The sequence below is a fragment of the Ascaphus truei genome, unplaced genomic scaffold (genome assembly GCF_040206685.1).
Source record: "Ascaphus truei isolate aAscTru1 unplaced genomic scaffold, aAscTru1.hap1 HAP1_SCAFFOLD_414, whole genome shotgun sequence".
In the NCBI taxonomy this organism is placed as follows: domain Eukaryota; kingdom Metazoa; phylum Chordata; class Amphibia; order Anura; family Ascaphidae; genus Ascaphus; species Ascaphus truei.
The window spans coordinates 12,180-40,000 of record NW_027456745.1 but is presented as its reverse complement, the minus strand read 5'-3'; the positions used below and the strand labels follow the sequence as shown (position 1 = coordinate 40,000).

Genomic DNA, 27,821 nt, shown 5'->3' with positions numbered 1-27,821 from the left:
TAACCTGCACAGCTGTGACACACACATACAGTCACTAACCCACAACTGTGACACACACACACACACACACACACACACACACACACACACACACACACACACACAGTCACTAACCCACAGCTGTGACACACACACACACACACACACACACACACACACACACACACACACACAGTCACTAACCCACAGCTGTGACACACACACACACACACACACACACACACACACACACAGCCACTAACCTGCACAGCTGTGACACACACACACACACAGTCACTAACCCGGCACCGCTGTGACACACACACAAACACACACACTAACCCTGCACAGCCCACACACACACACACAGCTGTGACACACACACAGTCACTGACCCTGCACAGCTATGTCACACTGTTACTAATCCTGCACAGCGTGGGTGTGACATGAGGGTCAGCGTGTGACAGTTGTACTCACTATGCCGCCCCCTCCACTCAGTCCTCGCTCCCCGCCTCCTCCCCATCAGTCCTCGCTCCCCGCCTCCCCCCATCAGTACTGGCTCCCCGCCTCCTCCCCATCAGTCCTCGCTCCCCGCCTCCTCCCCATCAGTACTGGCTCCCCGCCTCCCCATCAGTCCTCGCTCCCCGCCTCCTCCCCATCAGTCCTCGCTCCCCGCCTCCTCCCCATCAGTAATGGCTCCCCGCCTCCCCATCAGTCCTCGCTCCCCGCCTCCCCATCAGTACTCGCTCCCCGCCTCCCCATCAGTACTCGCTCCCCGCCTCCCCATCTCCCCATCAGTCCTCGCTCCCCGCCTCCCCATCAGTCCTCGCTCCCCGCCTCCCCATCAGCCCTGGCTCCCCGCCTCCCCATCAGTCCTCGCTCCCCGCCTCCCCATCAGTCCTCGCTCCCCGCCTCCTCCCCATCAGTAATGGCTCCCCGCCTCCCCATCAGTCCTCGCTCCCCGCCTCCCCATCAGTCCTCGCTCCCCGCCTCCTCCCCATCAGTACTGGCTCCCCGCCTCCCCATCAGTCCTCGCTCCCCGCCTCCCCATCAGTCCTCGCTCCCCGCCTCCTCCCCATCAGTCCTCGCTCCCCGCCTCCCCATCAGTCCTCGCTCCCCGCCTCCCCATCAGTACTCGCTCCCCGCCTCCTCCCCATCAGTCCTCACTCCCCGCCTCCCCATCAGTCCTCGCTCCCTGCCTCCCCCATCAGTCCTCGCTCCCCACCTCCCCATCAGTCCTCGCTCCCCGCCTTCCCATCAGTACTCGCTCCCCGCCTCCCCATCAGTCCTCGCTCCCCGCCTCCCCATCAGTCCTCGCTCCCCGCCTCCCCATCAGTACTCGCTCCCCGCCTCCTCCCCATCAGTCCTCACTCCCCGCCTCCCCATCAGTCCTCGCTCCCTGCCTCCCCCATCAGTACTGGCTCCCCACCTCCCCATCAGTCCTCGCTCCCCGCCTCCCCATCAGTCCTCGCTCCCCGCCTCCCCATCAGTACTCGCTCCCCGCCTCCCCATCAGTCCTCGCTCCCCGCCTCCTCCCCATCAGTACTGGCTCCCAGCCTCCCCATCAGTCCTCGCTCCCCGCCTCCCCATCAGTCCTCGCTCCCCGCCTCCCCATCAGTCCTCGCTCCCCATCTCCCCATCAGTCCTCGCTCCCCGCCTCCCCATCAGTCCTCATTCCCGCCTCCCCATCAGTCCTCGCTCCCCGCCTCCCCCATCAGTACTCACTCCGCGCCTCCCCCATCAGTCCTCGCTCCCCGCCTCCCCATCAGTCCTCGCTCCCCGCCTCCCCATCATTCCGCGCTCCCCGCCTCACCATCACTACTCATGCCCCGTCTCCCCAATCAGTACTCGCTCCCCGCCTCACCATCACTACTCATGCCCTGTCTCCCCAATCAGTACTCGCTCCCCGCCTCACCTGTTGATGGTTAAAATGCAGTAAGATGAACATCTGCAGAGTGGACACATGAAGCGTCAGGTCCCCGTACTGCAGCTCAGCGTATCCCAACCACGTCCACTGCAAGCGGCGCGCCTGGGAGAGATCCGATCCCAGCACACACTGACCTGTGATACACACATACATTATATATATATTATATATACACACACACTGCAAGCGGCGCGCCTGGGAGAGATCCGATCCCAGCACACACTGACCTGTGATACACACATACATTATATATATATATATATATACACACACACTGCAAGCGGCGCGCCTGGGAGAGATCCGATCCCAGCACACACTGACCTGTGATACACACATACATTATATATATTATATATACACACACTGCAAGCGGCGCGCCTGAGAGAGATCCGATCCCAGCACACACTGACCTGTGATACACACATACATTATATATATATATATACACACACTGCAAGCGGCGCGCCTGAGAGAGATCCGATCCCAGCACACACTGACCTGTTATACACACATACATTATATATATTATATATACACACTGCAAGCGGCGCGCCTGAGAGAGATCCGATCCCAGCACACACTGACCTGTGATACACACATACATTATATATATTATATACACACACTGCAAGCGGCGCGCCTGAGAGAGATCCGATCCCAGCACACACTGACCTGTGATACACACATACATTATATATATATATATACACACACTGCAAGCGGCGCGCCTGAGAGAGATCCGATCCCAGCACACACTGACCTGTGATACACACACACATTATATATATTATATATACACACACTGCAAGCGGCGCGCCTGAGAGAGATCCGATCCCAGCACACACTGACCTGTGATACACACATACATTATATATATTATATATACACACACTGCAAGCGGCGCGCCTGGGAGAGATCCGATCCCAGCACACACTGACCTGTGATACACACATACATTATATATATTATATATATACACACACTGCAAGCGGCGCGCCTGGGAGAGATCCGATCCCAGCACACACTGACCTGTGATACACACATACATTATATATATATATATACACACACTGCAAGCGGCGCGCCTGAGAGAGATCCGATCCCAGCACACACTGACCTGTGATACACACATACATTATATATATATATATATACACACACTGAAAGCGGCGCGCCTGAGAGATATCCGATCCCAGCACACACTGACCTGTGATACACACATACATTATATATATTATATATACACACACTGCAAGCGGCGCGCCTGAGAGAGATCCGATCCCAGCACACACTGACCTGTGATACACACATACATTATATATATTATATATACACACACTGCAAGCGGCGCGCCTGAGAGAGATCCGATCCCAGCACACACTGACCTGTGATACACACATACATTATATATATTATATATACACACACTGCAAGCGGCGCGCCTGAGAGAGATCCGATCCCAGCACACACTGACCTGTGATACACACATACATTATATATATATATATACACACACTGCAAGCGGCGCGCCTGAGAGAGATCCGATCCCAGCACACACTGACCTGTGATACACACATACATTATATATATTATATATATACACACTGCAAGCGGCGCGCCTGAGAGAGATCCGATCCCAGCACACACTGACCTGTGATACACACATACATTATATATATTATATATACACACACTGCAAGCGGCGCGCCTGAGAGAGATCCGATCCCAGCACACACTGACCTGTGATACACACATACATTATATATATATATATACACACACTGCAAGCGGCGCGCCTGAGAGAGATCCGATCCCAGCACACACTGACCTGTGATACACACATACATTATATATATTATATACACACACACTGCAAGCGGCGCGCCTGAGAGAGATCCGATCCCAGCACACACTGACCTGTGATACACACATACATTATATATATTATATATATACACACACTGCAAGCGGCGCGCCTGAGAGAGATCCGATCCCAGCACACACTGACCTGTGATACACACATACATTATATATATTATATATACACACACTGCAGGCGGCGCGCCTGAGAGAGATCCGATCCCAGCACACACTGACCTGTGATACACACATACATTATATATATTATATATACACACACACTGCAAGCGGCGCGCCTGGGAGAGATCCGATCCCAGCACACACTGACCTGTGATACACACATACATTATATATATTATATATACACAAACTGCAAGCGGCGCGCCTGAGAGAGATCCGATCCCAGCACACACTGACCTGTGATATACACATACATTATATATATTATATATACACACACTGCAAGCGGCGCGCCTGAGAGAGATCCGATCCCAGCACACACTGACCTGTGATACACACATACATTATATATATTATATATACACACACTGCAAGCGGCGCGCCTGGGAGAGATCCGATCCCAGCACACACTGACCTGTGATACACACATACATTATATATATTATATATATACACACACTGCAAGCGGCGCGCCTGGGAGAGATCCGATCCCAGCACACACTGACCTGTGATACACACATACATTATATATATATATATACACACACTGCAAGCGGCGCGCCTGAGAGAGATCCGATCCCAGCACACACTGACCTGTGATACACACATACATTATATATATTATATATACACACACTGCAAGCGGCGCGCCTGAGAGAGATCCGATCCCAGCACACACTGACCTGTGATACACACATACATTATATATATTATATATACACACACTGCAAGCGGCGCGCCTGAGAGAGATCCGATCCCAGCACACACTGACCTGTGATACACACATACATTATATATATTATATATACACACACTGCAAGCGGCGCGCCTGAGAGAGATCCGATCCCAGCACACACTGACCTGTGATACACACACACATTATATATATTATATATACACACACTGCAAGCGGCGCGCCTGAGAGAGATCCGATCCCAGCACACACTGACCTGTGATATACACATACATTATATATATTATATATACACACACACTGCAAGCGGCGCGCCTGAGAGAGATCCGATCCCAGCACACACTGACCTGTGATACACACATACATTATATATATTATATATATACACACTGCAAGCGGCGCGCCTGAGAGAGATCCGATCCCAGCACACACTGACCTGTGATACACACATACATTATATATATATATATACACACACTGCAAGCGGCGCGCCTGAGAGAGATCCGATCCCAGCACACACTGACCTGTGATACACACATACATTATATATATATATATACACACACTGCAAGCGGCGCGCCTGGGAGAGATCCGATCCCAGCACACACTGACCTGTGATACACACATACATTATATATATTATATATATACACACTGCAAGCGGCGCGCCTGAGAGAGATCCGATCCCAGCACACACTGACCTGTGATACACACATACATTATATATATTATATATACACACACTGCAAGCGGCGCGCCTGAGAGAGATCCGATCCCAGCACACACTGACCTGTGATACACACATACATTATATATATTATATATACACACACACTGCAAGCGGCGCGCCTGAGAGAGATCCGATCCCAGCACACACTGACCTGTGATACACACATACATTATATATATTATATATACACACACTGCAAGCGGCGCGCCTGAGAGAGATCCGATCCCAGCACACACTGACCTGTGATACACACATACATTATATATATTATATACACACACACTGCAAGCGGCGCGCCTGAGAGAGATCCGATCCCAGCACACACTGACCTGTGATATACACATACATTATATATATTATATATACACACACTGCAAGCGGCGCGCCTGGGAGAGATCCGATCCCAGCACACACTGACCTGTGATACACACATACATTATATATATTATATATACACACACTGCAAGCGGCGCGCCTGAGAGAGATCCGATCCCAGCACACACTGACCTGTGATACACACATACATTATATATATATATATATACACACTGCAAGCGGCGCGTCTGAGAGAGATCCGATCCCAGCACACACTGACCTGTGATACACACATACATTATATATATTATATATATACACACACTGCAAGCGGCGCGCCTGAGAGAGATCCGATCCCAGCACACACTGACCTGTGATACACACATACATTATATATATTATATATATATACACACACTGCAAGCGGCGCGCCTGAGAGAGATCCGATCCCAGCACACACTGACCTGTGATACACACATACATTATATATATATATATACACACACTGCAAGCGGCGCGCCTGAGAGAGATCCGATCCCAGCACACACTGACCTGTGATACACACACACATTATATATATTATATATACACACACTGCAAGCGGCGCGCCAGAGAGATCCGATCCCAGCACACACTGACCTGTGATACACAAACACACACACATACAGTATATATATAACACAAACATAAAAAACAAAGAGTAGCGCTATCAATGTGATATGTGAGTTCTAATGTGTATATAAAATAATAATTGTGATGTCTGTGCAGTGATATTATAATGATAATATACAATTTGAAAAATAAAATGAGTGTTCAGTGAAAAAAGAGAACAAACCAGTCCAAATGTTGAAAAATAGATGAAAAAAAGTCCAGAAAAAATGTATATATCAGTCACATTATGGAGTAGGCAGGGCCATAGCATAATACTGTATGTATGTAATATAAATGTATATATCAGTCACAGTATGGAGTAGGCAGGGCCATAGCATAATACTGTATGTATGTAATATAAATGTATATATCAGTCACAGTATCGAATAGGCAGGGCTTCTTAAATGATCTAGCCAGATCACATACATCTAAAAGAAAGGGAGAAAAAGAAGCGCCAGCTCCATAGCACAATACTGTATGTATGTAATATAAATGTATTTAAGAACAAGAGTGGCCGCCAGGACATGCACTCACTTAATATAAAGAAAGCATTAATGGGAGACAATCTGTAAAACTGTCAGGAGCAGCTGTGGGAGGATAATACAGCCACACAATATAGCATAGGTGTATGTGGGCGGTGAGTAGCGGATACTTATCCGTAGGTGGATGGATGGTACACAAGAGTCCGCTCTCTAACAGCAGTGAGGGTAGTGATGTGCTCCGTCCTGCACTGTAGGGAAAGTGTCCAACTATTTCTTATGCAGACCTCCACACTCTGTGTATCTGGTGCAGGAACACTGCCCCAGCAGCCTGTCAGGAGCGCCTCACTCAGCTCTGCTCCACACTCTGTGTATCTGGTGCAGGAACACAGCCCCAGCAGCCTGTCAGGAGCGCCTCACTCAGCTCTGCTCCACACTCCGTGTATCTGGTGCAGGAACACAGCCCCAGCAGCCTGTCAGGAGCGCCTCACTCAGCTCTGCTCCACACTCTGTGTATCTGGTGCAGGAACACAGCCCCAGCAGCCTGTCAGGAGCGCGTCACTCAGCTCTGCTCCACACTCCGTGTATCTGGTGCAGGAACACAGCCCCAGCAGCCTGTCAGCAGCACCTCATTCAGCTCTGCTCCACACTCTGTATCTGGTGCAGGAACACAGCCCCAGCAGCCTGTCAGGAGCGCCTCACTCAGCTCTGCTCCACACTGTGTATCTGGTGCAGGAACACAGCCCCAGCAGCCTGTCAGCAGCGCCTCATTCAGCTCTGCTCCACACTCTGTGTATCTGGTGCAGGAACACTGCCCCAGCAGCCTGTCAGCAGCGCCTCATTCAGCTCTGCTCCACACTCCGTGTATCTGGTGCAGGAACACAGCCCCAGCAGCCTGTCAGGAGCGCCTCACTCAGCTCTGCTCCACACTCTGTGTATCTGGTGCAGGAACACAGCCCCAGCAGCCTGTCAGGAGCGCCTCACTCAGCTCTGCTCCACACTCCGTGTATCTGGTGTAGGAACACAGCCCCAGCAGCCTGTCAGGAGCGCCTCACTCAGCTCTGCTCCACACTGTGTATCTGGTGCAGGAACACGGCCCCAGCAGCCTGTCAGGAGCGCCTCACTCAGCTCTGCTCCACACTCTGTGTATCTGGTGCAGGAACACAGCCCCAGCAGCCTGTCAGGAGCGCGTCACTCAGCTCTGCTCCACACTCTGTATCTGGTGCAGGAACACGGCCCCAGCAGCCTGTCAGGAGCGCCTCACTCAGCTCTGCTCCACACTCTGTATCTGGTGTAGGAACACAGCCCCAGCAGCCTGTCAGGAGCGCGTCACTCAGCTCTGCTCCACACTCCGTGTATCTGGTGCAGGAACACAGCCCCAGCAGCCTGTCAGGAGCGCGTCACTCAGCTCTGCTCCACACTCCGTGTATCTGGTGCAGGAACACAGCCCCAGCAGCCTGTCAGGAGCGCGTCACTCAGCTCTGCTCCACACTCTGTGTATCTGGTGCAGGAACACTGCCCCAGCAGCCTGTCAGGAGCGCCTCACTCAGCTCTGCTCCACACTCTGTGTATCTGGTGCAGGAACACAGCCCCAGCAGCCTGTCAGGAGCGCGTCACTCAGCTCTGCTCCACACTCCGTGTATCTGGTGCAGGAACACTGCTCCAGCAGCCTGTCAGGAGCGCCTCACTCAGCTCTGCTCCACACTGTGTATCTGGTGCAGGAACACGGCCCCAGCAGCCTGTCAGGAGCGCCTCACTCAGCTCTGCTCCACACTCCGTGTATCTGGTGCAGGAACACGGCCCCAGCAGCCTGTCAGGAGCGCCTCACTCAGCTCTGCTCCACACTCTGTGTATCTGGTGCAGGAACACAGCCCCAGCAGCCTGTCAGGAGCGCCTCACTCAGCTCTGCTCCACACTGTGTATCTGGTGCAGGAACACAGCCCCAGCAGCCTGTCAGGAGCGCCTCACTCAGCTCTGCTCCACACTCTGTATCTGGTGCAGGAACACGGCCCCAGCAGCCTGTCAGGAGCGCCTCACTCAGCTCTGCTCCACACTCTGTATCTGGTGCAGGAACACTGCCCCAGCAGCCTGTCAGGAGCGCCTCACTCAGCTCTGCTCCACACTCTGTATCTGGTGCAGGAACACGGCCCCAGCAGCCTGTCAGGAGCGCCTCACTCAGCTCTGCTCCACACTCTGTGTATCTGGTGTAGGAACACAGCCCCAGCAGCCTGTCAGGAGCGCCTCACTCAGCTCTGCTCCACACTCTGTATCTGGTGCAGGAACACTGCCCCAGCAGCCTGTCAGGAGCGCGTCACTCAGCTCTGCTCCACACTCTGTATCTGGTGTAGGAACACAGCCCCAGCAGCCTGTCAGGAGCGCCTCACTCAGCTCTGCTCCACACTCTGTATCTGGTGCAGGAACACTGCCCCAGCAGCCTGTCAGCAGCGCCTCACTCAGCTCTGCTCCACACTCTGTATCTGGTGCAGGAACACGGCCCCAGCAGCCTGTCAGGAGCGCCTCACTCAGCTCTGCTCCACACTCCGTGTATCTGGTGCAGGAACACGGCCCCAGCAGCCTGTCAGGAGCGCGTCACTCAGCTCTGCTCCACACTCTGTATCTGGTGCAGGAACACTGCCCCAGCAGCCTGTCAGGAGCGCCTCACTCAGCTCTGCTCCACACTCTGTATCTGGTGCAGGAACACTGCCCCAGCAGCCTGTCAGCAGCGCCTCACTCAGCTCTGCTCCACACTCTGTATCTGGTGCAGGAACACGGCCCCAGCAGCCTGTCAGGAGCGCCTCACTCAGCTCTGCTCCACACTCCGTGTATCTGGTGCAGGAATACAGCCCCAGCAGCCTGTCAGGAGCGCCTCACTCAGCTCTGCTCCACACTCTGTGTATCTGGTGCAGGAACACAGCCCCAGCAGCCTGTCAGGAGCGCGTCACTCAGCTCTGCTCCACACTCTGTGTATCTGGTGCAGGAACACAGCCCCAGCAGCCTGTCAGGAGCGCCTCACTCAGCTCTGCTCCACACTCTGTGTATCTGGTGCAGGAACACTGCCCCAGCAGCCTGTCAGGAGCGCCTCACTCAGCTCTGCTCCACACTCCGTGTATCTGGTGCAGGAACACTGCCCCAGCAGCCTGTCAGGAGCGCGTCACTCAGCTCTGCTCCACACTCTGTGTATCTGGTGCAAGAACACAGCCCCAGCAGCCTGTCAGGAGCGCCTCACTCAGCTCTGCTCCACACTCTGTGTATCTGGTGCAGGAACACGGCCCCAGCAGCCTGTCAGGAGCGCCTCACTCAGCTCTGCTCCACACTCTGTATCTGGTGCAGGAACACTGCCCCAGCAGCCTGTCAGGAGCGCGTCACTCAGCTCTGCTCCACACTCTGTGTATCTGGTGCAAGAACACAGCCCCAGCAGCCTGTCAGGAGCGCCTCACTCAGCTCTGCTGCACACTGTGTATCTGGTGCAGGAACACAGCCCCAGCAGCCTGTCAGGAGCGCCTCACTCAGCTCTGCTCCACACTCCGTGTATCTGGTGCAGGAACACAGCCCCAGCAGCCTGTCAGGAGCGCCTCACTCAGCTCTGCTCCACACTGTGTATCTGGTGCAGGAACACAGCCCCAGCAGCCTGTCAGGAGCGCCTCACTCAGCTCTGCTCCACACTCTGTGTATCTGGTGTAGGAACACAGCCCCAGCAGCCTGTCAGGAGCGCCTCACTCAGCTCTGCTCCACACTCTGTATCTGGTGCAGGAACACAGCCCCAGCAGCCTGTCAGGAGCGCCTCACTCAGCTCTGCTCCACACTCTGTGTATCTGGTGCAGGAACACAGCCCCAGCAGCCTGTCAGGAGCGCCTCACTCAGCTCTGCTCCACACTCTGTATCTGGTGCAGGAACACAGCCCCAGCAGCCTGTCAGCAGCGCCTCACTCAGCTCTGCTCCACACTCTGTATCTGGTGCAGGAACACAGCCCCAGCAGCCTGTCAGGAGCGCCTCACTCAGCTCTGCTCCACACTCCGTGTATCTGGTGCAGGAACACGGCCCCAGCAGCCTGTCAGGAGCGCCTCACTCAGCTCTGCTCCACACACTGTGTATCTGGTGCAGGAACACAGCCCCAGCAGCCTGTCAGGAGCACCTCACTCAGCTCTGCTCCACACTCTGTGTATCTGGTGCAGGAACACTGCCCCAGCAGCCTGTCAGGAGCGCGTCACTCAACTCTGCTGCACACTCCGTGTATCTGGTGCAGGAACACGGCCCCAGCAGCCTGTCAGGAGCGCCTCACTCAGCTCTGCTCCACACTCCGTGTATCTGGTACAGGAACACAGCCCCAGCAGCCTGTCAGCAGCGCCTCACTCAGCTCTGCTCCACACTGTGTGTATCTGGTGCAGGAACACGGCCCCAGCAGCCTGTCAGGAGCGCCTCACTCAGCTCTGCTCCACACTCTGTATCTGGTGCAGGAACACAGCCCCAGCAGCCTGTCAGGAGCGCCTCACTCAGCTCTGCTCCACACTCCATGTATCTGGTCCAGGAACACAGCCCCAGCAGCCTGTCAGGAGCGCCTCACTCAGCTCTGCTCCACACTCCGTGTTTCTGGTCCAGGAACACAGCCCCAGCAGCCTGTCAGGAGCGCCTCACTCAGCTCTGCTCCACACTCTGTATCTGGTGCAGGAACACAGCCCCAGTATCCTGTCAGGAGCACCTCACTCAGCTCTGCTCCACACTCCGTGTATCTGGTGCAGGAACACAGCCCCAGCAGCCTGTCAGGAGCGCCTCACTCAGCTCTGCTCCACACTCCGTGTATCTGGTACAGGAACACAGCCCCAGCAGCCTGTCAGGAGCGCGTCACTCAGCTCTGCTCCACACTCCGTGTATCTGGTGCAGGAACACAGCCCCAGCAGCCTGTCAGGAGCGCCTCACTCAGCTCTGCTCCACACACTGTGTATCTGGTGCAGGAACACAGCCCCAGCAGCCTGTCAGGAGCACCTCACTCAGCTCTGCTCCACACTCCGTGTATCTGGTGCAGGAACACAGCCCCAGCAGCCTGTCAGGAGCGCCTCACTCAGCTCTGCTCCACACTCTGTATCTGGTGCAGGAACACAGCCCCAGCAGCCTGTCAGGAGCGCGTCACTCAGCTCTGCTCCACACTCTGTATCTGGTGCAGGAACACGGCCCCAGCAGCCTGTCAGGAGCGCCTCACTCAGCTCTGCTCCACACTCCGTGTATCTGGTGCAGGAACACAGCCCCAGCAGCCTGTCAGCAGCGCCTCACTCAGCTCTGCTCCACACTCCGTGTATCTGGTGCAGGAACACAGCCCCAGTATCCTGTCAGGAGCGCCTCACTCAGCTCTGCTCCACACTCCGTGTATCTGGTGCAGGAACACGGCCCCAGCAGCCTGTCAGGAGCACCTCACTCAGCTCTGCTCCACACTCCGTGTATCTGGTGCAGGAACACTGCCCCAGCAGCCTGTCAGGAGCGTGTCACTCAGCTCTGCTCCACACTCTGTGTATCTGGTGCAAGAACACAGCCCCAGCAGCCTGTCATGAGCGCCTCACTCAGCTCTGCTCCACACTCTGTATCTGGTGCAGGAACACAGCCCCAGCAGCCTGTCAGGAGCGCCTCACTCAGCTCTGCTCCACACTCCGTGTATCTGGTCCAGGAACACTGCCCCAGCAGCCTGTCAGGAGCGCCTCACTCAGCTCTGCTCCACACTCCGTGTATCTGGTGCAGGAACACAGCCCCAGCAGCCTGTCAGGAGCGCCTCACTCAGCTCTGCTCCACACTCCGTGTATCTGGTGCAGGAACACAGCCCCAGCAGCCTGTGAGCAGCGCCTCACTCAGCTCTGCTCCACACTCCGTGTATCTGGTGCAAGAACACAGCCCCAGCAGCCTGTCAGGAGCGCGTCACTCAGCTCTGCTCCACACTCTGTATCTGGTGCAGGAACACAGCCCCAGCAGCCTGTCAGGAGCGCCTCACTCAGCTCTGCTCCACACTCTGTATCTGGTGCAGGAACACAGCCCCAGCAGCCTGTCAGCAGCGCCTTACTCAGCTCTGCTCCACACTCCGTGTATCTGGTACAGGAACACAGCCCCAGCAGCCTGTCAGGAGCGCCTCACTCAGCTCTGCTCCACACTGTGTATCTGGTGCAGGAACACGGCCCCAGCAGCCTGTCAGGAGCACCTCACTCAGCTCTGCTCCACACTCCGTGTATCTGGTGCAGGAACACTGCCCCAGCAGCCTGTCAGGAGCGCCTCACTCAGCTCTGCTCCACACTCTGTGTATCTGGTGCAGGAACACAGCCCCAGCAGCCTGTCAGGAGCGCCTCACTCAGCTCTGCTCCACACTCTGTGTATCTGGTGCAGGAACACGGCCCCAGCAGCCTGTCAGGAGCGCGTCACTCAGCTCTGCTCCACACTCCGTGTATCTGGTACAGGAACACTGCCCCAGCAGCCTGTCAGGAGCGCCTCACTCAGCTCTGCTCCACACTCCGTGTATCTGGTGCAGGAACACAGCCCCAGCAGCCTGTCAGGAGCGCGTCACTCAGCTCTGCTCCACACTCTGTATCTGGTGCAGGAACACAGCCCCAGCAGCCTGTCAGGAGCGCCTCACTCAGCTCTGCTCCACACTCTGTATCTGGTGCAGGAACACAGCCCCAGCAGCCTGTCAGGAGCGCCTCACTCAGCTCTGCTCCACACTCTGTGTATCTGGTGCAGGAACACTGCCCCAGCAGCCTGTCAGGAGCGCCTCACTCAGCTCTGCTCCACACTCTGTGTATCTGGTGCAGGAACACTGCCCCAGCAGCCTGTCAGGAGCGCCTCACTCAGCTCTGCTCCACACTCTGTGTATCTGGTGCAAGAACACGGCCCCAGCAGCCTGTCAGGAGCGCCTCACTCAGATCTGCTCCACACTGTGTATCTGGTGCAGGAACACGGCCCCAGCAGCCTGTCAGGAGCGCCTCACTCAGCTCTGCTCCACACTCTGTGTATCTGGTGCAGGAACACAGCCCCAGCAGCCTGTCAGGAGCGCCTCACTCAGCTCTGCTCCACACTCCGTGTATCTGGTGCAGGAACACGGCCCCAGCAGCCTGTCAGGAGCGCCTCACTCAGCTCTGCTCCACACTCCGTGTATCTGGTGCAGGAACACAGCCCCAGCAGCCTGTCAGCAGCGCCTCACTCAGCTCTGCTCCACACTCCGTGTATCTGGTGCAGGAACACAGCCCCAGCAGCCTGTCAGGAGCGCCTCACTCAGCTCTGCTCCACACTGTGTATCTGGTGCAGGAACACGGCCCCAGCAGCCTGTCAGGAGCGCCTCACTCAGCTCTGCTCCACACTCTGTGTATCTGGTGCAGGAACACGGCCCCAGCAGCCTGTCAGGAGCGCCTCACTCAGCTCTGCTCCACACTCCGTGTATCTGGTGCAGGAACACAGCCCCAGCAGCCTGTCAGGAGCGCCTCACTCAGCTCTGCTCCACACTCCGTGTATCTGGTGCAGGAACACAGCCCCAGCAGCCTGTCAGCAGCGCCTCACTCAGCTCTGCTCCACACTCCGTGTATCTGGTGCAGGAACACAGCCCCAGCAGCCTGTCAGGAGCCCGTCACTCAGCTCTGCTCCACACTCTGTGTATCTGGTGCAGGAACACTGCCCCAGCAGCCTGTCAGGAGCGCGTCACTCAGCTCTGCTCCACACTGTGAATCTGGTGCAGGAACACAGCCCCAGCAGCCTGTCAGCAGCGCCTCACTCAGCTCTGCTCCACACTCCGTGTATCTGGTACAGGAACACAGTCCCAGCAGCCTGTCAGGAGCCCGTCACTCAGCTCTGCTCCACACTCTGTGTATCTGGTGCAGGAACACTGCCCCAGCAGCCTGTCAGGAGCGCCTCACTCAGCTCTGCTCCACACTCTGTGTATCTGGTGCAGGAACACAGCCCCAGCAGCCTGTCAGGAGCGCCTCACTCAACTCTGCTCCACTCCGTGTATCTGGTACAGGAACACGGCCCCAGCAGCCTGTCAGGAGCGCCTCACTCAACTCTGCTCCACTCCGTGTATCTGGTGCAGGAACACTGCCCCAGTAGCCTGTCAGGAGCGCCTCACTCAGCTCTGCTCCACACTCTGTATCTGGTGCAGGAACACAGCCCCAGCAGCCTGTCAGGAGCGCCTCACTCAGCTCTGCTCCACACTCCGTGTATCTGGTGCAGGAACACGGCCTCAGCAGCGCCTCACTCAGCTCTGCTCCACACTCCGTGTATCTGGTGCAGGAACACTGCCCCAGCAGCCTGTCAGCAGCGCCTCACTCAGCTCTGCTCCACACTCCGTGTATCTGGTGCAGGAACACAGCCCCAGCAGCCTGTCAGGAGCACCTCACTCAGCTCTGCTCCACACTCCGTGTACCTGGTGCAAGAACACAGCCCCAGCAGCCTGTCAGGAGCCCGTCACTCAGCTCTGCTCCACACTCCGTGTATCTGGTGCAGGAACACAGCCCCAGCAGCCTGTCAGGAGCGCCTCACTCAGCTCTGCTCCACACTCCGTGTATCTGGTGCAGGAACACTGCCCCAGCAGCCTGTCAGGAGCGCGTCACTCACCTCTGCTCCACACACTGTGTATCTGGTGCAGGAACACAGCCCCAGCAGCCTGTCAGGAGCGCCTCACTCAGCTCTGCTCCACACTCCGTGTATCTGGTGCAGGAACACAGCCCCAGCAGCGCCTCACTCAGCTCTGCTCCACACTCTGTGTATCTGGTGCAGGAACACAGCCCCAGCAGCCTGTCAGGAGCGCCTCACTCAGCTCTGCTCCACACTCCGTGTATCTGGTGCAAGAACACAGCCCCAGCAGCCTGTCAGGAGCGCCTCACTCAGCTCTGCTCCACACTCCGTGTTTCTGGTGCAAGAACACAGCCCCAGCAGCCTGTCAGGAGCGCCTCACTCAGCTCTGCTCCACACTCTGTATCTGGTGCAGGAACACAGCCCCAGCAGCCTGTCAGGAGCGCCTCACTCAGCTCTGCTCCACACTGTGTATCTGGTGCAGGAACACAGCCCCAGCAGCCTGTCAGGAGCGCCTCACTCAGCTCTGCTCCACACTCCGTGTATCTGGTGCAAGAACACAGCCCCAGCAGCCTGTCAGGAGCGCGTCACTCAGCTCTGCTCCACACTCCGTGTATCTGGTGCAGGAACACAGCCCCAGCAGCCTGTCAGGAGCGCCTCACTCAGCTCTGCTCCACACTCTGTATCTGGTGCAGGAACACAGCCCCAGCAGCCTGTCTGGAGCGCCTCACTCAGCTCTGCTCCACACTCTGTATCTGGTGCAGGAACACAGCCCCAGCAGCCTGTCAGGAGCGCATCACTCAGCTCTGCTCGACACTCTGTATCTGGTGCAGGAACAGAGCCCCAGCAGCCTGTCAGGAGCGCGTCACTCAGCTTTCCTCCACACTGCGTGTATCTGGTGCAGGAACACAGCCCCAGCAGCCTGTCAGGAGCGCCTCACTCAGCTCTGCTCCACACTCCGTGTATCTGGTGCAAGAACACAGCCCCAGCAGCCTGTCAGGAGCGCCTCACTCAGCTCTGCTCCACACTGTGTATCTGGTGCAGGAACACAGCCCCAGCAGCTTGTCAGGAGCGCCTCACTCAGCTCTGCTCCACACTCCGTGTATCTGGTGCAAGAACACTGCTCCAGCAGCCTGTCAGGAGCGCCTCACTCAGCTCTGCTCCACACTCCGTGTATCTGGTCCAGGAACACGGCCCCAGCAGCCTGTCAGGAGAGCCTCACTCAGCTATGCTCCACACTCCGTGTATCTGGTGCAGGAACACAGCCCCAGCAGCGCCTCACTCAGCTCTGCTCCACACTCCGTGTATCTGGTCCAGGAACACGGCCCCAGCAGCCTGTCAGGAGCGCGTCACTCAGCTCTGCTCCACACTCCGTGTATCTGGTGCAGGAACACGGCCCCAGCAGCCTGTCAGGAGCGCCTCACTCAGCTCTGCTCCACACTCCGTGTATCTGGTGCAAGAACACAGCCCCAGCAGCCTGTCAGGAGCGCCTCACTCAGCTCTGCTCCACACTCCGTGTTTCTGGTGCAAGAACACAGCCCCAGCAGCCTGTCAGGAGCGCATCACTCAGCTCTGCTCCACACTCTGTATCTGGTGCAGGAACACAGCCCCAGCAGCCTGTCAGGAGCGCGTCACTCAGCTCTGCTCCACACTCCGTGTATCTGGTGCAGGAACACTGCCCCAGCAGCCTGTCAGGAGCGCGTCACTCAGCTCTGCTCCACACTCTGTATCTGGTGCTCTGGTGCAAGAACACTGCTCCAGCAGCCTGTCAGGAGCGCGTCACTCAGCTCTGCTCCACACTCTGTGTATCTGGTGCAGGAACACAGCCACAGCAGCCTGTCAGGAGCGCCTCACTCAGCTTTCCTCCACACTGCGTGTATCTGGTGCAGGAACACAGCCCAGCAGCCTGTCAGGAGCGCCTCACTCAGCTCTGCTCCACACTGTGTATCTGGTGCAGGAACACAGCCCCAGCAGCCTGTCAGGAGCGCCTCACTCAGCTCTGCTCCACACTCCGTGTATCTGGTGCAGGAACACAGCCCCAGCAGCCTGTCTGGAGCGCCTCACTCAGCTCTGCTCCACACTCTGTATCTGGTGCAGGAACACAGCCCCAGCAGCCTGTCAGGAGCGCCTCACTCAGCTCTGCTCCACACTCCGTGTATCTGGTGCAGGAACACTGCCCCAGCAGCCTGTCAGGAGCGCCTCACTCAGCTCTGCTCCACACTCCGTGTATCTGGTGTAGGAACACAGCCCCAGCAGCCTGTCAGGAGCGCCTCACTCAGCTCTGCTCCACACTCCGTGTATCTGGTGCAGGAACACGGCCCCAGCAGCCTGTCAGCAGCGCCTCACTCAGCTCTGCTCCACACTCTGTGTATCTGGTGCAGGAACACAGCCCCAGCAGCCTGTCAGGAGCGCCTCACTCAGCTCTGCTCCACACTCCGTGTATCTGGTGCAGGAACACGGCCCCAGCAGCCTGTCAGCAGCGCCTCACTCAGCTCTGCTCCACACTCTGTGTATCTGGTGCAGGAACACAGCCCCAGCAGCCTGTCAGGAGCGCCTCACTCAGCTCTGCTCCACACTCCGTGTATCTGGTACAGGAACACAGCCCCAGCAGCCTGTCAGGAGCGCCTCACTCAGCTCTGCTCCACACTCCGTGTATCTGGTGCAGGAACACGGCCCCAGCAGCCTGTCAGGAGCGCCTCACTCAGCTCTGCTCCACACTCCGTGTATCTGGTGCAGGAACACTGCCCCAGCAGCCTGTCAGGAGCGCCTCACTCAGCTCTGCTCCACACTCCGTGTATCTGGTGCAGGAACACTGCCCCAGCAGCCTGTCAGGAGCGCCTCACTCAGCTCTGCTCCACACTCCGTGTATCTGGTGCAGGAACACAGCCCCAGCAGCCTGTCAGGAGCGCCTCACTCAGCTCTGCTCCACACTGTGTATCTGGTGCAGGAACACAGCCCCAGCAGCCTGTCAGGAGCGCCTCACTCAGCTCTGCTCCACACTCTGTGTATCTGGTGCAGGAACACAGCCCCAGCAGCCTGTCAGCAGCGCCTCACTCAGCTCTGCTCCACACTCTGTATCTGGTGCAGGAACACTGCCCCAGCAGCCTGTCAGGAGCGCCTCACTCAGATCTGCTCCACACTGTGTATCTGGTGCAGGAACACAGCCCCAGCAGCCTGTCAGGAGCGCCTCACTCAGCTCTGCTCCACACTCTGTGTATCTGGTGCAGGAACACAGCCCCAGCAGCCTGTCAGCAGCGCCTCACTCAGCTCTGCTCCACACTCTGTATCTGGTGCAGGAACACTGCCCCAGCAGCCTGTCAGGAGCGCCTCACTCAGATCTGCTCCACACTGTGTATCTGGTGCAGGAACACAGCCCCAGCAGCCTGTCAGGAGCGCCTCACTCAGATCTGCTCCACACTGTGTATCTGGTGCAGGAACACAGCCCCAGCAGCCTGTCAGGAGCGCCTCACTCAGCTCTGCTCCACACTCCGTGTATCTGGTACAGGAACACAGCCCCAGCAGCCTGTCAGGAGCACCTCACTCAGCTCTGCTCCACACTCTGTGTATCTGGTGCAGGAACACAGCCCCAGCAGCCTGTCAGCAGCGCCTCACTCAGCTCTGCTCCACACTCCGTGTATCTGGTGCAGGAACACGGCCCCAGCAGCCTGTCAGCAGCGCCTCACTCAGCTCTGCTCCAAACTCTGTGTATCTGGTGCAGGAACACAGCCCCAGCAGCCTGTCAGGAGCGCCTCACTCAGCTCTGCTCCACACTCCGTGTATCTGGTGCAGGAACACCGCCCCAGCAGCCTGTCAGGAGCGCCTCACTCAGCTCTGCTCCACACTCCGTGTATCTGGTGCAGGAACACGGCCCCAGCAGCCTGTCAGGAGCGCCTCACTCAGCTCTGCTCCACACTCCGTGTATCTGGTACAGGAACACAGCCCCAGCAGCCTGTCAGGAGCACCTCACTCAGCTCTGCTCCACACTCTGTGTATCTGGTGCAGGAACACAGCCCCAGCAGCCTGTCAGCAGCGCCTCACTCAGCTCTGCTCCACACTCCGTGTATCTGGTGCAGGAACACGGCCCCAGCAGCCTGTCAGGAGCGCCTCACTCAGCTCTGCTCCACACTCCGTGTATCTGGTGCAGGAACACTGCCCCAGCAGCCTGTCAGGAGCGCCTCACTCAGCTCTGCTCCACACTCCGTGTATCTGGTGCAGGAACACAGCCCCAGCAGCCTGTCAGGAGCGCCTCACTCAGCTCTGCTCCACACTCTGTGTATCTGGTGCAGAAACACTGCCCCAGCAGCCTGTCAGCAGCGCCTCACTCAGCTCTGCTCCACACTCTGTGTATCTGGTGCAGGAACACGGCCCCAGCAGCCTGTCAGCAGCGCCTCACTCAGCTCTGCTCCACACTCTGTGTATCTGGTGCAGGAACACAGCCCCAGCAGCCTGTCAGGAGCGCGTCACTCAGCTCTGCTCCACACTCTGTGTATCTGGTGCAGGAACACAGCCCCAGCAGCCTGTCAGGAGCGCCTCACTCAGCTCTGCTCCACACTCCGTGTATCTGGTGCAGGAACACAGCCCCAGCAGCCTGTCAGGAGCGCCTCACTCAGCTCTGCTCCACACTGTGTATCTGGTGCAGGAACACGGCCCCAGCAGCCTGTCAGGAGCGCGTCACTCAGCTCTGCTCCACACTCCGTGTATCTGGTGCAGGAACACAGCCCCAGCAGCCTGTCAGGAGCGCCTCACTCAGCTCTGCTCCACACTCCGTGTATCTGGTGCAGGAACACTGCCCCAGCAGCCTGTCAGGAGCGCCTCACTCAGCTCTGCTCCACACTCTGTATCTGGTGCAGGAACACGGCCCCAGCAGCCTGTCAGGAGCGCGTCACTCAGCTCTGCTCCACACTGTGTATCTGGTGCAGGAACACGGCCCCAGCAGCCTGTCAGGAGCGCCTCACTCAGCTCTGCTCCACACTGTGTATCTGGTGCAGGAACACGGCCCCAGCAGCCTGTCAGGAGCGCCTCACTCAGCTCTGCTCCACACTCCGTGTATCTGGTACAGGAACACTGCCCCAGCAGCCTGTCAGGAGCGCCTCACTCAGCTCTGCTCCACACTCTGTATCTGGTGCAGGAACACAGCCCCAGCAGCCTGTCAGCAGCGCCTCACTCAGCTCTGCTCCACACTCCGTGTATCTGGTACAGGAACACTGCCCCAGCAGCCTGTCAGGAGCGCCTCACTCAGCTCTGCTCCACACTCTGTGTATCTGGTGCAGGAACACAGCCCCAGCAGCCTGTCAGGAGCGCCTCACTCAGCTCTGCTCCACACTGTGTATCTGGTGCAGGAACACGGCCCCAGCAGCCTGTCAGGAGCGCGTCACTCAGCTCTGCTCCACACTCCGTGTATCTGGTGCAGGAACACGGCCCCAGCAGCCTGTCAGGAGCACGTCACTCAGCTCTGCTCCACACTCTGTGTATCTGGTGCAGGAACACAGCCCCAGCAGCCTGTCAGGAGCGCCTCACTCAGCTCTGCTCCACACTGTGTATCTGGTGCAGGAACACAGCCCCAGCAGCCTGTCAGGAGCGCCTCACTCAGCTCTGCTCCACACTCTGTGTATCTGGTGCAGGAACACAGCCCCAGCAGCCTGTCAGCAGCGCCTCACTCAGCTCTGCTCCACACTCTGTATCTGGTGCAGGAACACAGCCCCAGCAGCCTGTCAGGAGCGCCTCACTCAGATCTGCTCCACACTGTGTATCTGGTGCAGGAACACAGCCCCAGCAGCCTGTCAGGAGCGCCTCACTCAGCTCTGCTCCACACTCCGTGTATCTGGTGCAGGAACACTGCCCCAGCAGCCTGTCAGGAGCGCCTCACTCAGCTCTGCTCCACACTCTGTGTATCTGGTGCAGGAACACGGCCCCAGCAGCCTGTCAGGAGCGCCTCACTCAGCTCTGCTGCACACTCTGTGTATCTGGTGCAGGAACACGGCCCCAGCAGCCTGTCAGGAGCGCCTCACTCAGCTCTGCTCCACACTCCGTGTATCTGGTGCAGGAACACAGCCCCAGCAGCCTGTCAGGAGCGCCTCACTCAGATCTGCTCCACACTCTGTGTATCTGGTGCAGGAACACGGCCCCAGCAGCCTGTCAGGAGCGCCTCACTCAGCTCTGCTCCACACTCCGTGTATCTGGTGCAGGAACACAGCCCCAGCAGCCTGTCAGGAGCGCCTCACTCAGCTCTGCTCCACACTCGTGTATCTGGTGCAGGAACACAGCCCCAGCAGCCTGTCAGGAGCGCGTCACTCAGCTCTGCTCCACACTCCGTGTATCTGGTGCAAGAACACTGCCCCAGCAGCCTGTCAGGAGCGCCTCACTCAGCTCTGCTCCACACTGTGTATCTGGTGCAGGAACACGGCCCCAGCAGCCTGTCTGGAGCGCGTCACTCAGCTCTGCTCCACACTCTGTGTATCTGGTGCAGGAACACAGCCCCAGCAGCCTGTCAGCAGCGCCTCACTCAGCTCTGCTCCACACTCCGTGTATCTGGTACAGGAACACAGCCCCAGCAGCCTGTCAGGAGCGCCTCACTCAGCTCTGCTCCACACTCTGTGTATCTGGTGCAGGAACACAGCCCCAGCAGCCTGTCAGGAGCGCCTCACTCAGCTCTGCTCCACACTCTGTGTATCTGGTGCAGGAACACAGCCCCAGCAGCCTGTCAGGAGCGCCTCACTCAGCTCTGCTCCACACTCCGTGTATCTGGTGCAGGAACACCGCCCCAGCAGCCTGTCAGGAGCGCCTCACTCAGCTCTGCTCCACACTCTGTGTATCTGGTGCAGGAACACAGCCCCAGCAGCCTGTCAGGAGCACCTCACTCAGCTCTGCTCCACACTCCGTGTATCTGGTGCAGGAACACGGCCCCAGCAGCCTGTCAGGAGCGCCTCACTCAGCTCTGCTCCACACTCCGTGTATCTGGTGCAGGAACACAGCCCCAGCAGCCTGTCAGCAGCGCCTCACTCAGCTCTGCTCCACACTCCGTGTATCTGGTGCAGGAACACAGCCCCAGCAGCCTGTCAGGAGCGCGTCACTCAGCTCTGCTCCACACTGTGTATCTGGTGCAGGAACACAGCCCCAGCAGCCTGTCAGCAGCGCCTCACTCAGCTCTGCTCCACACTCCGTGTATCTGGTACAGGAACACAGCCCCAGCAGCCTGTCAGGAGCGCCTCACTCAGCTCTGCTCCACACTCTGTGTATCTGGTGCAGGAACACAGCCCCAGCAGCCTGTCAGCAGCGCCTCACTCAGCTCTGCTCCACACTCTGTGTATCTGGTGCAGGAACACAGCCCCAGCAGCCTGTCAGGAGCACCTCACTCAGCTCTGCTCCACACTCTGTGTATCTGGTGCAGGAACACAGCCCCAGCAGCCTGTCAGGAGCGCGTCACTCAGCTCTGCTCCACACTCTGTGTATCTGGTGCAGGAACACAGCCCCAGCAGCCTGTCAGGAGCGCCTCACTCAGCTCTGCTCCACACTCTGTGTATCTGGTGCAGGAACACAGCCCCAGCAGCCTGTCAGGAGCACCTCACTCAGCTCTGCTCCACACTCCGTGTATCTGGTGCAGGAACACTGCCCCAGCAGCCTGTCAGGAGCGCCTCACTCAGCTCTGCTCCACACTCTGTGTATCTGGTGCAGGAACACTGCCCCAGCAGCCTGTCAGGAGCGCGTCACTCAGCTCTGCTCCACACTCCGTGTATCTGGTGCAGGAACACGGCCCCAGCAGCCTGTCAGGAGCGCCTCACTCAGCTCTGCTCCACACTCTGTGTATCTGGTGCAGGAACACGGCCCCAGCAGCCTGTCAGGAGCGCCTCACTCAGCTCTGCTCCACACTCTGTATCTGGTGCAGGAACACAGCCCCAGCAGCCTGTCAGGAGCGCGTCACTCAGCTCTGCTCCACACTCCGTGTATCTGGTGCAGGAACACAGCCCCAGCAGCCTGTCAGGAGCGCCTCACTCAGCTCTGCTCCACACTCTGTATCTGGTGCAGGAACACAGCCCCAGCAGCCTGTCAGGAGCGCGTCACTCAGCTCTGCTGCACACTCCGTGTATCTGGTGCAGGAACACAGCCCCAGCAGCCTGTCAGGAGCGCCTCACTCAGCTCTGCTCCACACTCTGTGTATCTGGTGCAGGAACACAGCCCCAGCAGCCTGTCAGGAGCACCTCACTCAGCTCTGCTCCACACTCTGTGTATCTGGTGCAGGAACACAGCCCCAGCAGCCTGTCAGGAGCGCGTCACTCAGCTCTGCTCCACACTCCGTGTATCTGGTACAGGAACACGGCCCCAGCAGCCTGTCAGGAGCGCCTCACTCAGATCTGCTCCACACTGTGTATCTGGTGCAGGAACACAGCCCCAGCAGCCTGTCAGGAGCGCCTCACTCAGCTCTGCTCCACACTCCGTGTATCTGGTGCAGGAACACAGCCCCAGCAGCCTGTCAGGAGCACCTCACTCAGCTCTGCTCCACACTCTGTGTATCTGGTGCAGGAACACGGCCCCAGCAGCCTGTCAGGAGCGCCTCACTCAGCTCTGCTCCACACTCCGTGTATCTGGTGCAGGAACACAGCCCCAGCAGCCTGTCAGCAGCGCCTCACTCAGCTCTGCTCCACACTCCGTGTATCTGGTGCAGGAACACAGCCCCAGCAGCCTGTCAGGAGCACCTCACTCAGCTCTGCTCCACACTCTGTGTATCTGGTGCAGGAACACAGCCCCAGCAGCCTGTCAGGAGCGCCTCACTCAGCTCTGCTCCACACTCTGTGTATCTGGTGCAGGAACACTGCCCCAGCAGCCTGTCAGGAGCGCCTCACTCAGCTCTGCTCCACACTCTGTGTATCTGGTGCAGGAACACAGCCCCAGCAGCCTGTCAGGAGCGCCTCACTCAGCTCTGCTCCACACTCTGTGTATCTGGTGCAGGAACACGGCCCCAGCAGCCTGTCAGGAGCGCCTCACTCAGCTCTGCTCCACACTCTGTATCTGGTGCAGGAACACAGCCCCAGCAGCCTGTCAGGAGCGCCTCACTCAGCTCTGCTCCACACTCTGTATCTGGTGCAGGAACACTGCCCCAGCAGCCTGTCAGGAGCACGTCACTCAGCTCTGCTCCACACTCTGTATCTGGTGCAGGAACACTGCCCCAGCAGCCTGTCAGGAGCGCCTCACTCAGCTCTGCTCCACACTCCGTGTATCTGGTGCAGGAACACAGCCCCAGCAGCCTGTCAGGAGCGCGTCACTCAGCTCTGCTCCACACTCCGTGTATCTGGTGCAGGAACACAGCCCCAGCAGCCTGTCAGGAGCGCGTCACTCAGCTCTGCTCCACACTCCGTGTATCTGGTGCAGGAACACGGCCCCAGCAGCCTGTCAGGAGCGCCTCACTCAGCTCTGCTCCACACTCCGTGTATCTGGTGCAGGAACACTGCCCCAGCAGCCTGTCAGGAGCGCCTTACTCAGCTCTGCTCCACACTCTGTATCTGGTGCAGGAACACAGCCCCAGCAGCCTGTCAGGAGTGCGTCACTCAGCTCTGCTCCACACTCCGTGTATCTGGTGCAGGAACACTGCCCCAGCAGCCTGTCAGGAGCGCCTCACTCAGCTCTGCTCCACACTCCGTGTATCTGGTGCAAGAACACTGCCCCAGCAGCCTGTCAGGAGCGCCTCACTCAGCTCTGCTCCACACTCTGTGTATCTGGTGCAGGAACACAGCCCCAGCAGCCTGTCAGGAGCGCGTCACTCAGCTCTGCTCCACACTCCGTGTATCTGGTGCAGGAACACAGCCCCAGCAGCCTGTCAGGAGCGCCTCACTCAGCTCTGCTGCACACTCCGTGTATCTGGTGCAGGAACACAGCCCCAGCAGCCTGTCAGGAGCGCGTCACTCAGCTCTGCTCCACACTGTGTATCTGGTGCAGGAACACTGCCCCAGCAGCCTGTCAGGAGCGCCTCACTCAGCTCTGCTCCACACTGTGTATCTGGTGCAGGAACACAGCCCCAGCAGCCTGTCAGGAGCGCCTCACTCAGCTCTGCTCCACACTCTGTGTATCTGGTGCAGGAACACAGCCCCAGCAGCCTGTCAGGAGCGCCTCACTCAGCTCTGCTCCACACTCCGTGTATCTGGTGCAGGAACACGGCCCCAGCAGCCTGTCAGGAGCGCCTCACTCAGCTCTGCTCCACACTCTGTGTATCTGGTGCAGGAACACAGCCCCAGCAGCCTGTCAGGAGCGCGTCACTCAGCTCTGCTCCACACTCCGTGTATCTGGTGCAGGAACACAGCCCCAGCAGCCTGTCAGGAGCGCCTCACTCAGCTCTGCTCCACACTGTGTATCTGGTGCAGGAACACAGCCCCAGCAGCCTGTCAGGAGCGCCTCACTCAGCTCTGCTCCACACTCTGTATCTGGTGCAGGAACACAGCCCCAGCAGCCTGTCAGGAGCGCCTCACTCAGCTCTGCTCCACACTGTGTATCTGGTGCAGGAAGACAGCCCCAGCAGCCTGTCAGGAGCGCCTCACTCAGCTCTGCTCCACACTGTGTATCTGGTGCAGGAACACGGCCCCAGCAGCCTGTCAGGAGCGCCTCACTCAGCTCTGCTCCACACTGTGTATCTGGTGCAGGAACACTGCCCCAGCAGCCTGTCAGGAGCGCCTCACTCAGCTCTGCTCCACACTCCGTGTATCTGGTGCAGGAACACAGCCCCAGCAGCCTGTCAGGAGCGCGTCACTCAGCTCTGCTCCACACTCCGTGTATCTGGTGCAGGAACACGGCCCCAGCAGCCTGTCAGGAGCGCGTCACTCAGCTCTGCTCCACACTGTGTGTATCTGGTGCAGGAACACGGCCCCAGCAGCCTGTCAGCAGCGCCTCATTCAGCTCTGCTCCACACTCTGTGTATCTGGTGCAGGAACACAGCCCCAGCAGCCTGTCAGGAGCGCCTCACTCAGCTCTGCTCCACACTCTGTGTATCTGGTGCAGGAACACAGCCACAGCAGCCTGTCAGGAGCGCCTCACTCAGCTCTGCTCCACACTCTGTGTATCTGGTGCAGGAACACAGCCCCAGCAGCCTGTCAGGAGCGCCTCACTCAGCTCTGCTCCACACTCTGTGTATCTGGTGCAGGAAAAAAGCCCCAGCAGCCTGTCAGGAGCGCCTCACTCAGCTCTGCTCCACACTCTGTGTATCTGGTGCAGGAACACAGCCACAGCAGCCTGTCAGGAGCGCCTCACTCAGCTCTGCTCCACACTCTGTGTATCTGGTGCAGGAACACAGCCACAGCAGCCTGTCAGGAGCGCCTCACTCAGCTCTGCTCCACACTCTGTGTATCTGGTGCAGGAACACAGCCCCAGCAGCCTGTCAGGAGCGCCTCACTCAGCTCTGCTCCACACTCCGTGTATCTGGTGCAGGAACACGGCCCCAGCAGCCTGTCAGGAGCGCCTCACTCAGCTCTGCTCCACACTCTGTATCTGGTGCAGGAACACAGCCACAGCAGCCTGTCAGGAGCGCCTCACTCAGCTCTGCTCCACACTCCGTGTATCTGGTGCAGGAACACGGCCCCAGCAGCCTGTCAGGAGCGCGTCACTCAGCTCTGCTCCACACTGTGTGTATCTGGTGCAGGAACACGGCCCCAGCAGCCTGTCAGGAGCGCGTCACTCAGCTCTGCTCCACACTCTGTATCTGGTGCAGGAACACAGCCCCAGCAGCCTGTCAGGAGCGCCTCACTCAGCTCTGCTCCACACTCCGTGTATCTGGTGCAGGAACACTGCCCCAGCAGCCTGTCAGGAGCGCCTCACTCAGCTCTGCTCCACACTCTGTGTATCTGGTGCAGGAACACAGCCCCAGCAGCCTGTCAGGAGCGCCTCACTCAGCTCTGCTCCACACTCCGTGTATCTGGTGCAGGAACACAGCCCCAGCAGCCTGTCAGGAGCGCGTCACTCAGCTCTGCTCCACACTGTGTGTATCTGGTGCAGGAACACGGCCCCAGCAGCCTGTCAGGAGCGCGTCACTCAGCTCTGCTCCACACTCTGTATCTGGTGCAGGAACACAGCCCCAGCAGCCTGTCAGGAGCGCCTCACTCAGCTCTGCTCCACACTCCGTGTATCTGGTGCAAGAACACAGCCCCAGCAGCCTGTCAGGAGCGCCTCACTCAGCTCTGCTCCACACTCCGTGTATCTGGTGCAGGAACACTGCCCCAGCAGCCTGTCAGGAGCGCCTCACTCAGCTCTGCTCCACACTCTGTGTATCTGGTGCAGGAACACAGCCCCAGCAGCCTGTCAGGAGCGCCTCACTCAGCTCTGCTCCACACTCCGTGTATCTGGTGCAGGAATACAGCCCCAGCAGCCTGTCAGCAGCGCCTCACTCAGCTCTGCTCCACACGCCGTGTATCTGGTGCAGGAACACAGCCCCAGCAGCCTGTCAGGAGCGCCTCACTCAGCTCTGCTCCACACTGTGTGTATCTGGTGCAGGAACACAGCCCC

General features: G+C 58.1%; 1 protein-coding gene across 1 annotated transcript in view; it reads right to left on the bottom strand.

Moving 5' to 3' along the window:
• Nucleotides 1-27,821, bottom strand: part of LOC142484004 (cullin-7-like) — a 44,267-nt gene that overhangs the window by 4,421 nt on the left and 12,025 nt on the right. The window contains exon 3 of the mRNA XM_075583961.1: nt 1,895-2,040. Coding sequence (XP_075440076.1) covers nt 1,895-2,040 — 146 coding nt within the window. The remainder of the gene's footprint in view (nt 1-1,894; nt 2,041-27,821) is intronic.